The sequence below is a fragment of the Triticum urartu genome, chromosome 7A (genome assembly GCF_056163025.1).
Source record: "Triticum urartu cultivar PI428250 chromosome 7A, HENAU_Tu73, whole genome shotgun sequence".
NCBI lineage: Eukaryota > Viridiplantae > Streptophyta > Magnoliopsida > Poales > Poaceae > Triticum > Triticum urartu.
Window position 1 is genome coordinate 469326541 of NC_141879.1, and position 11352 is coordinate 469337892.

The 11352-nt window shown below is 48.4% G+C and overlaps 1 protein-coding gene across 1 annotated transcript; it reads left to right on the plus strand.

Annotated features, from left to right (window-relative positions):
- The first annotated feature begins 3641 nt into the window (after positions 1-3641).
- LOC125525959 (uncharacterized) lies at positions 3642-9058 on the plus strand. Its single transcript, XM_048690961.2, is given in 2 exon segments — positions 3642-4921; positions 4924-9058. Coding segments are annotated over 2 exon segments (2700 nt in total). The 5' UTR covers positions 3642-4182; the 3' UTR covers positions 6885-9058.
- Positions 9059-11352: the final 2294 nt, after the last annotated feature.

Consider the following 11352-nt stretch of genomic DNA (forward strand, 5'->3'; position numbering starts at 1 on the left):
GTGAATATATGAACTCCTCAAACTACGGTCATCACCGGAAATTATCCCGATTATTGTCACTTTGTGGTTAACAGATCATAACACATAATAGGTGACTATAGACTTGCAAGATAGGATCAAGAACTCTCATATATTGATGAAAACATAATAGGTTCATATCTGAAATCGTGGCACTTGGGCCCTAGTGACAAGCATTAAGCATAGAAAAGTCATAGCAACATCAATCTCAGAACATAGTGGATACTAGGGATCAAACCCTAACAAAACTAACTCGATTACATGATAGATCCCATCCAACCCATCACCGTCCAGCAAGCCTACGATGGAATTACTCACGCACGGCGGTGAGCATCATGAAATTGGTGATGAAGGATGGTTGATGATGACAATGGCGACGGATTCCCCTCTCCGGAGCCCCAAACGGACTCCAGATCAGCCCTCCCGAGAGGTTTTAGGGCTTGGCGGAGGCTCTGTATCTTAAAACGAGATGAGTTCTTCTCTTTGATATTTTTCTCCCCGAAACACAATATATAGAGTTGGAGTTGGAGTCGGAGGAGCTCCAGGGGGCCCACGAGGTAGGGCCCCTAGGGGGTAGGCGCGCCCCCCCACCCTCGTGGACAAGTGTTGGGCCCCCTGGCCTTCATCTTTTGTAGGTATTTTTTATATTTTCCAAAAAGTTTCTCCGTAAAGTTTCAGGTCATTCAGAGAAAGTTTGTTTCTGCACATAAATAACACCGTGGTAATTCTGCTAAAAATAGCGTCAGTCTAGGTTAGTTCCATTCAAATCATGCAAGTTAGAGTCCAAAACAAGGGCAAAAGTGTTTGGAAAAGTAGATACGACGGAGACGTATCACCGAGCCATGCGCCCGGGCCTATAGGGGGAGCAGAAAGCCAGGTGGTGGCCACTCGTAGCAGGGTCGCGTCACTTCCTATCTCTCCCCGACGTCGTGAGGACGCCTGGACCTCTTCTTCGGTGGGAGCAGTTCGGGCTCCCCAAGGGGAGTCTTTTCTTTTTCCGTTGTGGAAAACCTCCTAATCGGTGCCATGGGAGCTACAGCAAGATGGAGATACGAGGAAGAAGAAGAGGAAGGGGACTGCGAGAAGACAAAGATGGACAAGGGGGCTCTGCCCCTCCCCTCTTTTATAGTCGGGAGGAGGCCAACCACCGGCCTCCACGATCACACGTAATGATGGTTTTCCTTTGCATGCAGCAGAGTCTCGTCAAGTCAAACGGTTGCCGAGGCGGCATGGGGAAGCGGGGGCACCCACGTCCCATCAATCGCCACGTGTCGACCAAGGCCGCAGGCGGTTGGGGCCCACGGCACTCCGCACTTGCCATTTGTCTTCGCCTTGAAGCCAAGTTCGAGCACGCCTTAGGCCCGGGGTCTACTGTCGGCGTCCTGGGAATGGGGGTACGCAAACTTGCCTACCTACGGCCCATGGCATGGCTCCATCGGTGGCCTGGTACAACCCAGTTTCAGCAACAGCAACCCAAGACCCTTGCGAGGGGCCAAGCCTCATGTGGCGGACGACACCAAGACCTCCCTGGGGGCGGCCTCACTAGGCTGGCTCCCAAGGAGCGGAGATATCAACGCAAGGTGCACCTTGTGAGGTTCATGTGCCGTGAGCCATGACGACCAAGGCCAGGCGGGCACCAGCGGGCACAGTGTACCAATTTCCCCTTTGGTACCAAGGAGGCAAGTGCAAGCGCGGAGTCCCGAGGAATCAAGCAAAGGCTTCCATATTAGTGTAACGAGAACAAGACCGCCAGGACGACAGGATGGAGGTCACCATGGAGCCCACTGTAGCGTCACCACCAGAGCCTTTGCAGGCGAAGACTACTTTTGTCAGGATAACTTGTACTAGTTGTCTCCCTTTGAATTTGGCCATTGTGGGATCCCTTCCCGCCTACATTTGGGAAGAGGACCAAGTCCACTATAAATAGGACTTAGCCACCACCATAGAGGGGATCGGATCCACTCCACCCTGACCACCTCACTATCTCATCAAGCCCAAGAACACCTCACATCCTGAGGTTGTTCAACCACTATACTAGTTCATCCTCAGCCCCTCGAGGCAATCCAGCACAAAGATGGAGTAGGGTATTACACCTCAAGTTGGCCCGAACCAGGATAAACTGTTGTGTTCCTTGTCCTTCGGGTTCGTCGAGCTAGGCTATGGAATCATTAGGTCGGCAGGTTGGGAAGAGGGAGTTCTTCGTACACACCCCAGTGTTCGAACCTCTAAAGGGTCTGGGGAACCCCGAAACTGACAAGCATATCAAAATCTTTATTAAGAAATAAAAGTCACAAGTACATGACGGGGATTACAAGAGGTAATCAAGCAGGCTAGCCTAATGAAACTATAAAAAAATAAAAGGAAGATTGAAACTATACTTGAAGGGTCTCGTATCGGAGCCTTTTGGCAAGTCCACATACTCAACCATCATTTAATCTTCTATGATTGCTAACACTCACCGCATACACATGAGCAAAAAGTTTCAACCAGACACATAGAAAGATAGGGGATTATAGTTTTGCCTCCCAACTTATTCACCTCAAGGGTGATGTCAACAATAATAACTCATGCCCACTCATATCCAAATGGATATATGTGCCTAGATCTTTCCCCTCCACATGATGCTTGCAAAAAGAGAAAATGAAAAGGAATAGGGAAGAATATTTTGACTATTGCATGAAAAGTAAATACATAAAGTAAAAGATAGGCCCTTCGAGGGAAGCAGAGGTGGCATGTGCTTATTAGTTTGTATGCTCAATCTCCAAATGCAAAAGAATGTCACGTTATATTGCCCCTTATGATAGAACCTTTATTATGCAGTCTGTCGCTTTTATTACTTTGCCATCACAAGTTCGTACAACACTCAATTTTCTCTTACAGTAAATGATCCAACACATTTAGAAGCAATTTTTATTGCCTTTTTGCACTGATGACAACTTACTTGAAGGATCTTACTCAATCCATAGGTAGGTATGGTGGACTCTCAAAACAAGATTTTGGGTTTAAGGTTTTTGGATGCACAAGTGCTACTTCTTGAGCTTGCGTTGGTTTTTCCCCTGAAGAGGAAAGGGTGGCTCAGCATAGTAGAGATAAGTGTCGGTGTCAAAACTGGCGGATCTCGGGTAGGGGGTCCCGAACTTTGCGTCTAGGCTGGATGGTAACAGGAGGCAAGGGACACGAAGTTTTACCCAGGTTCGGGCCCTCTCGGTGGAGGTAAAAGCCTATGTCCTGCTTGATTAATATTGATGATATGGGTAGTACAAGAGTAGATCTACCATGAGATCGAGGAGGCTAAACCCTAGAAGCTAGCCTATGGTATGATTGTTGATGTGTGTGTTGTCCTACGGACTAAAACCCTCCGGTTTATATAGACACCGGATAGGGTTAGGGTTACATAGAGTCGGTTACAATGGTAGGAGATCTGAATATCCGTATCGCCAAGCTTGCCTTCCACGCCAAGGAAAGCCCCTCCCGGACACGGGACTGTCAGCAGTGTGACTCTAATGACACAAGACCAGGCTAAGGAAGTAGGAGTTTAAAGGAGCCAGTGGGCCGGATACGAGGTGGGTTGTAGCCCAAGTCAAGTGGAGCGACCAGAAGGGAGTACTAGTAGGGGAGTAGCGTGTTTGGTTAGACAGTTTTGGGAAATAGACAGTCTGTATCCTCTGAAGTCTGAACTGTATATTTTCTGTTCTTCCCCTTCCTCAAGTCTGTCTCTCTCTCTACCCCAGATTCCAATCTCCCTTTTACCTCAAATTCATGGATAATTAGTGAGTAGTGATCCCCAACCGAGTTCGGGACATCACAGTTGGTATGAGATTCAGGCGACCGGCGGCGGATCGGATTCGATTTCGACGAGGTTGGGCTCTCTCATAAAATCCCTCGTCGGTGTCGGAGTTCGCGGCGGCGGTGTGGGTCGCATTGATTCGGCGACACGGGTGGCGAGTTCCTGGCGGCGGTGTGCATTCGGCTGCGAATCGAGCGTGTCCCGCGGTTTCCACTAGCCATTCCGGTGGATGTAAAGTTCCGGCGGAGATACTCGGTTGGCGCAGCATGGTGGTGAAGGGATCAGTTGTAGGGGAATGGGCTTGCCCTTGTACTTGCTGATTCTGGCGGCGGTAGACACAGGGTGCAACGGCTCCTCCCAAGGCGAACGCACAGACGATGCTGATCCTCGACTCCATGGAGAGCTTCGAGCAACGGGTCCTCAAATAGCTCGAGGCGCTCACTTTGGTCACTGAGAAGATGGGGCGCATCGATGAGATTGCAGATCGATTGGATGGCCTTGACCAGAAATTCGAAGATCAAGTAGAGCGACTGGATGTTGTCCAAGGTAATCTCAATCTGACCATGAAGTCTGTGGGTGAAGTTCGACAGGAGCAGGCGACTACAGCTCATGATTTGCGTACCAAGTACTCTCCTCATGCATCATCTACAGGAGGAGATGGTATCCTGGGCTCCTCTCCTATGCAAGGACTCAAGGCTCCAGCGATGCAACACCAACATTAGCAGCCTCCACATTCGGTGCAGAGACCCCCAGAAGAAGTGGAGCCAATGGATGAACATCCTCATCGGAAACCATGGATTCCCAAGATGGATTTTCCACGTTTCGATGGGACTGAGGTGCGCATTTGGCTAGATGGATGTGAGGCTTATTTTTCTTTGTACCACATCCCTGACGAGTTCAAGGTCACCTCTGCCACTCTGCATTTGAATGGCGATGCTGCTCATTGGTACCATGCGTACAAAATGAATCATGCTTGGCCGAGTTGGATTGGGTTCAGGGCAGCAGTGTCCCAAGAGTTTGACCACAATGTCCATTGAAACACAATGCGCGACCTGATGCTTCTGAAACAAACAGGCTCAGTTGCTGAATATAAACAAGAATTCAGTCAACTGGTCTATCAGAGCAAACGGTTAGTGAGACGTTCCTCGTGACTCGTTTCTTGTTGGGATTGAAGGAAGAAATCCGGGGAGCTGTGGAACTTCAACTGCCCACTTCAGTGCAGAAGGCCACGGAGTACGCAATCGTGCAGGAGGAAATTCTGAACCGATCCAAAGCGCAGCGAGTACCTGGCCATAGGACTGCATATGTACGCACAGAACCTCGAACTCCATCAATTTCGCCAGGAGAATTGTGGAAAGCTCGTCAGCTCAAGGAGTATAGACGCACCCATGGGCTGTGTTTTAGTTGTGGCGACAAGTTTGCACCAGGCCATGTTTGCACCAAAACACCTACAGCTTCTGTCCAAGCCATGCAGTCTGAATCTAACGACATTTTGTCTGATGAGCTATTGGATGCAGTGGTGGCCCAGGAAACTGCTTTAGGCGAACTTCAACTATCAGTGAATGCATTGTCAGGTGCAGATCATCCCAAAACTATTAGGCTGAGGGCTCTCATTGGCAACCAAGTGGTCATTATCTTGTTTGATTCGGGAAGCACTCACAGTTTTATTGATACTTCATTGCTGAGCAGAATTCAAGTGGCAACTACAACCCTGCCTACATCTCTGAAGGTTCGCGTGGCAAATGGAGAAATGCTACAGTGCACTGAAGAAGTTCAAGAATTGAATTGGTGGGTGCAGGGCCACTCCTTCCAGTATAATTTCAAGGCCTTGCCAATGGGGGGTTATGACATGATTCTGGGAATGGATTGGCTCGAAAGTTTGGGCAAGATGGTGTGTCAGTGGAAAGAGAAATGGGTGAAATTCACTTACAACGAAGAAGTGGTTAAGTTGCAAGGACTCCTACCAGTGCCTTCCACCGAGTTAAAAGAGATATCATTGGAACAAGCATTAAGATGGCATACAGGGAATGATATTTGGGCCATAGCATTGTTGACACCAGTGAGTTCAACCCTAGAAACCTCTACTCCCGATGACATTCAAGCAGTCCTCCATCAATATGAGGATGTGTTCCAGGATAATAAGCAACTGCCTCCTTCTCGAGCTCATGACCATGCTATTCACTTAATTCCAGGAGCTGCACCAGTGAATATGAGACCCTATAGGTACTCTCCCTTGCAGAAAGATGAAATAGAGAGACAAGTCAATGAGATGTTGCAAGCTGGAATCATTGTGCCTAGTATGAGTCCCTTTGCCTCTCCTGTTTTGTTGGTGAAAAAGAAAGACGGAACTTGGAGATTCTGCATCGACTATAGAAAGTTAAATTCCATCACGGTTAAAAACAAGTTTCCAATGCCAATAGTAGACGAGCTTCTGGATGAGTTAGCTGGTGCCAAGTGGTTTTCCAAGATTGACCTGAGATCTGGATATCATCAGATTCGCATGTTACCTGAAGACGAACATAAAACAGCATTTAAAACTCACCAAGGGCACTATCAATTTCGGGTTATGCCTTTTGGAGTTACTAATGGACCACCTACTTTTCAATGTCTGATGAATTACATATTGAATCCTCGTCTCAGGAAGTACGTCATAGTGTTTATGGATGACATTTTGATTTTTAGCAAGAAATTACGGGAACATGTAGCACATTTGGCTACAGTCCTTCAGTTACTCAGAGAACACACTTTGTTTGCTAAGCTCAGTAAATGCACTTTTACGCAGCAGAAATTGGAGTATATGGGTCATATTATTTCTGCGGAAGGGGTCGCCACAGATCCAGAAAAAACACAAGCAATGTTGCAATGGCCTGTTCCTACAAATGTAACTGAATTAAGAGGCTTCCTTGGTCTGACAGGATATTACAGAAAATTTGTTCAAGGATATGGCATCATTGCTAAACCACTGACTCAGCTCCTTAAGAAACAAGGTTTTGTGTGGTCCTCTGAAGCTCAACAAGCATTTGACACTCTGAAATCAGCCATGGCCACTACCCCTGTCCTAGCTCTGCCTGATTTTTAGCAGCCCTTTTCTATTGAAATAGATGCATGCAGTACTAGCATTGGAGCAGTGCTCACTCAGGCAGGACATCTAGTGGCTTACTATAGTAAAGCTTTGGGCATCAAAAATCAACAACTATCAACTTATGAAAAAGAATTCTTGGCAATAATGATGGTTGTAGAAAAATGGAGAGCTTATCTACAGCGTGGCCCCTTTATAATCAAGACTGATCACTAGAGCTTGTGCCAATTAGGAGACCAAGTGTTGACATCGGATTTTCAAAGAAAGGCTATGACAAAGTTAGTGGGACTCCAATTTCAATTTCAGTATAAGAAAGGGTGCGATAACACTGTTGCTGATGCTCTGTCCAGAGTGGGACACTTGTTGGCAGTGAGCTCTACTTCTCAGAGCCGGCCCATTTGGCTACAAGAAGTTACAAATTCATATACCGTTGACCCTGAGGCCCAAACTATGTTACAAAAGTTGGCAGTGCATGCAGAGAGTATAGAGGGCTTTACTCTTCAACAGGGCATTGTTAAGCAAGGTGATAAGATCTGGGTTGGAGCCAATGCGGCTTTGAAAACAAAATTAATTTCTGCTTTCCATGACAGTGCTATAGGAGGGCATTCCGGTATACATGCTACTTATCAGCGAGTTCAGAAGCTCTTTGCTTGGTCTAGACTGAAGCAGGATGTCACTGAATTTGTGCAACAATGTGATGTGTGTCAAAAGGCAAAGCATGAACATTGCAAATATCCTGGGTTCCTGAACCCTTTACCAATACCAGAGGGACCTTGGCAAGAGATATCTATGGATTTTGTTGAGGCTCTGCCTAAATCAAATGGTTACACTGTCATCTTGGTGGTGGTGGACAGGCACACTAAGTATGCACATTTCTTGCCCTTGAAACATCCTTTCTCGGCACCAGTAGTGGCCAAAGTTTTCCTGGAACAAGTAGTTAAGCTGCATGGACCACCCAACATTATTGTGTCTGACAGAGATAAGATCTTTACTAGTAAATTTTGGAAGGATCTATTCAAGCTCTGGCACACCAAGTTGCACATGAGTACAGCATACCATCCTCAAACGGATGGTCAGACGGAGCGAGTAAATCAGTGTGTGGAAATGTATTTAAGGTGTGTTGTGCATGATAATCCCTGCAAATGGACCTCCTGGTTACCCTTGGCAGAATTTTGGTATAACACCAACTACCACTCGTCCTTGGGTTGTTCACCATTTAAGGCATTGTATGGGTATGATCCAAGCTAGGGCATGTTTTCTTCCCTGCTACAGTCTGACAATGTCGATTTGGAACAGTGGCTTCGTGAGCATCAGACACATTCTGCCTTTTTGAAAGCACATCTCCTCAAAGCTCAAGCAAAGATCAAGTTGTATGCCGATCAACATCGCTCGGCACGTTCCTTCACAGTGGGTGAATTGGTGTATCTGAAACTTCAGCCTTATGCCCAATCTTCGGTGGTAAATCGTCCGTGTGCCAAGTTGGCATACAAGTACTATGGACCATTTGAAATTGTGGAATGCATCGACCCAGCAGCGTATAAATTACAGCTACCAGCCGAAGCTCTCATCCATCCAGTTTTCCACGTTTCCCAGCTAAAGACACACATAGCCGATCATACACCGGTCTTTTCCCAACTTCCAACTCCTGTCGATCTGTCTACTGTGAATGTATGGCCAGAAGTTATACTGGATCGCAAGATGGTTAAGAAGGGCAATGGAGCACATGTACAGGTTTTGATTCAATGGTCGGGATTGCCGCCTGAAGCAGCAACCTGGGAAGATTTCGAAGTACTTCGTAGCAGGTATCCGGAAGCACCAGCATGGGGACATGCTGGGTCTCCAGGGGGAGGCACTGTCAGCAGTGTGACTCTGATGACACAAGATCGGGCTAAGGAAGCAGGAGTTTAAAGGAGCCAGTGGGCCGGATACGAGGTGGGTTGTAGCCCAAGTCAAGTGGAGCGACCAGAAGGGAGTACTAGTAGGGGAGTAGCGTGTTTGGTTAGACAGTTTTGGGAAATAGACATTCTATATCCTCTGAAGTCTGAACTGTATCTTTTCTGTTCTTCCCCTTCCTCAAGTCTGTCTCTCTCTCTACCCCAGATTCCAATCTCCCTTGTACCTCAAATTCATGGATAATTAGTGAGTAGTGATCCCCAACCGAGTTCGGGACATCACAGGGATGAAGTCTTCAATCTTGTATCTTCATAGTCCAGGAGTCCGGCTGAAGGTATAGTCCGGCCATCCGGACACCCCCTAATCCAGGACTTCCTCAGTAGCCCCTGAACCAGGCTTCAATTACAACAAGTCTGGCGCGCATATTGTCTTCGGCATTGCAAGGCGGGTTCCTCCTCCAAGTACTTCATAGAAGATTTCGAACACAAAGATAGTGTCCGGCTCTGCAAAATAAGTTTCCACATATTGCCATAGAGAGAATAATATTTACACAAATCTAATCTGCTGACGTATTCCGTAGCATGACATCACACCACGGCCAAGCTCTTATTCAAACCGTTTTACTGTCCCATCTCAGCGCGTTATGCGAGGCGGTTTCCTTGGCACGTCTTGTTAAAGCAGAGATCGTGTCCTCTTATTCCGGGATTCTCATCAATACGGGCGTGGGTAACCCAACCGCTTCTAGGACTCCTAGATTATAGGCAAGTCCAAACGGACACGGAGAGGATGCTTGATATTCACCCTCTTTATAAAGGGACCAGGCTTTTATTTTTCCCTCCCGTGCTCAATCGAATCCTTCCCCCACCTCAAGCTCAAGCGCCCAAAGTTCAGGTCAGGTGCTCCGAACCTTCAGTCATGTCCGGATCTAGCCTTCAAGGCCAATAGGTGCCTTCCTCCATCACGGAAGAAGACATCAAAAAGTTGAGGGAGGCCAGATATCTGACCGCCGAGATTTTGCATCGGCTACCTCCCCGAGGTCAGGCCGTCCCTACCCCCGAACCCAACGAGAACGTCGTGTTCGTCTCCCACTTCCTCTGAGGTCTAGGCCTTGCTCTGGATCCTTTTGTCAGGGGTTTGATGTTTTATTATGGGCTAGACTTCCATGATCTAGCTCTGGACTCCTTTCTTCGTATCACGACATTTATTGTCGTGTGCGAGGCCTTCCTCCGGGTTACCCCTCACTTTGGCCTCTGGCTCAAGACCTTTGAAGTGAAGCCAAAGATGATCGAGGGGCAACATGCAGCGTGTGGAGGTGCCTCAATATGCAAGATGACGGGAGCTCCATGGCCCAAAGGTTCCATCCCAGAGGTGTCCGAATTGTGGCAACAGGAGTGGTTCTACATCACGGCTCCTAGAAGTGCCAAGTGGGCGGCCGCCCCTGTTTTCCGCTCGGGCCCTCCACCACAACTGATGTCATGGATCAGCAGAGGTCTGAGCTGGGGGCCAGCCAAGGACGTGCCCATACTGCAAAGCCGCATTCGGGCTCTCTTCAATGGAGATTTCAGTTTGGTTGCGGTAATACAAGTCATGCTGGTTCGTCAAGTCCAGCCTTGCAAACGCCGGCCTCTTCGCCTATGGGAATTCAATCCCGAGGGACCGCGTGTCATTCAAAATTTTCTCGGCCTGACGCATGAGGAGATGTACAAATCATTCTTCGGACCTCAGGTGGAGTGTCCGGAAATCACCGAGGACGTGGGCCTGAGTAGTAACCGCGCCACCGAACAAGTAAGGCATCTTCCGGCCAAACATACTATCTCTCCTTTGTTACGAAGTTATTTCTGAGAGTTCGCTTTTTGACCAGGACTGGCTAACAAAGGCGAAGTTGATTCGGTGTTCAGCCCCCCTCCCTGAGGGTTTGGAAAATTCGGTATTAGAGAAGATGCTCCAGACCGCATCCAGCCCGGAGCCCTTAAAGGAAAACACTATGGAGGGTAATGCGGGCGGACGCGGGCCCCCAACGCTGCCCATTCTAGCCGAGGGAGCGAGCGTCTCCATGAAGGAAGACGATCAGAAGAGGAAAAGGACTGTGCCCGGGGATTCGGAAGCTGAAGCTTCCAAACGGAAGAAGAAGTCTCCCACAGAGGGTCCTGCCTCGGGGGGCGCTGTTGCCGCACAAAGTCCGTGGGGGGATCAATTCTCCCGCGAGTCGTAAGTGACCTGAAATACTTTAATAGTACAGATATGCCATCTTTTTCTTCTGAGAAGATAACCACCGCATATATTTTTGCAGTTCGGGCCTTAGCCCCTCTCAAATGAGCTCATCTTCGGGGGATCTTCTTCCAGAGATGATGGAGAGCGAAACGCCTCCTCCGGACTCCTCCGCTCTGGAAGCGGGCGACCCTGAAGTGTCGTCGCGGAGGACCTCTCCGAGTCCGGTGAGGCCAGAAGGTAACCCTATTGACCCCCGAAGCTCCCAGTGTCCGGCTCCCGAAGAGAGCAGACAAAAGAGTCCGGCACCATCTAGTGTGCGATCGGATGTTCTGAGGGAGTTGGTGGGGCGAGCGGCCATCTCAGA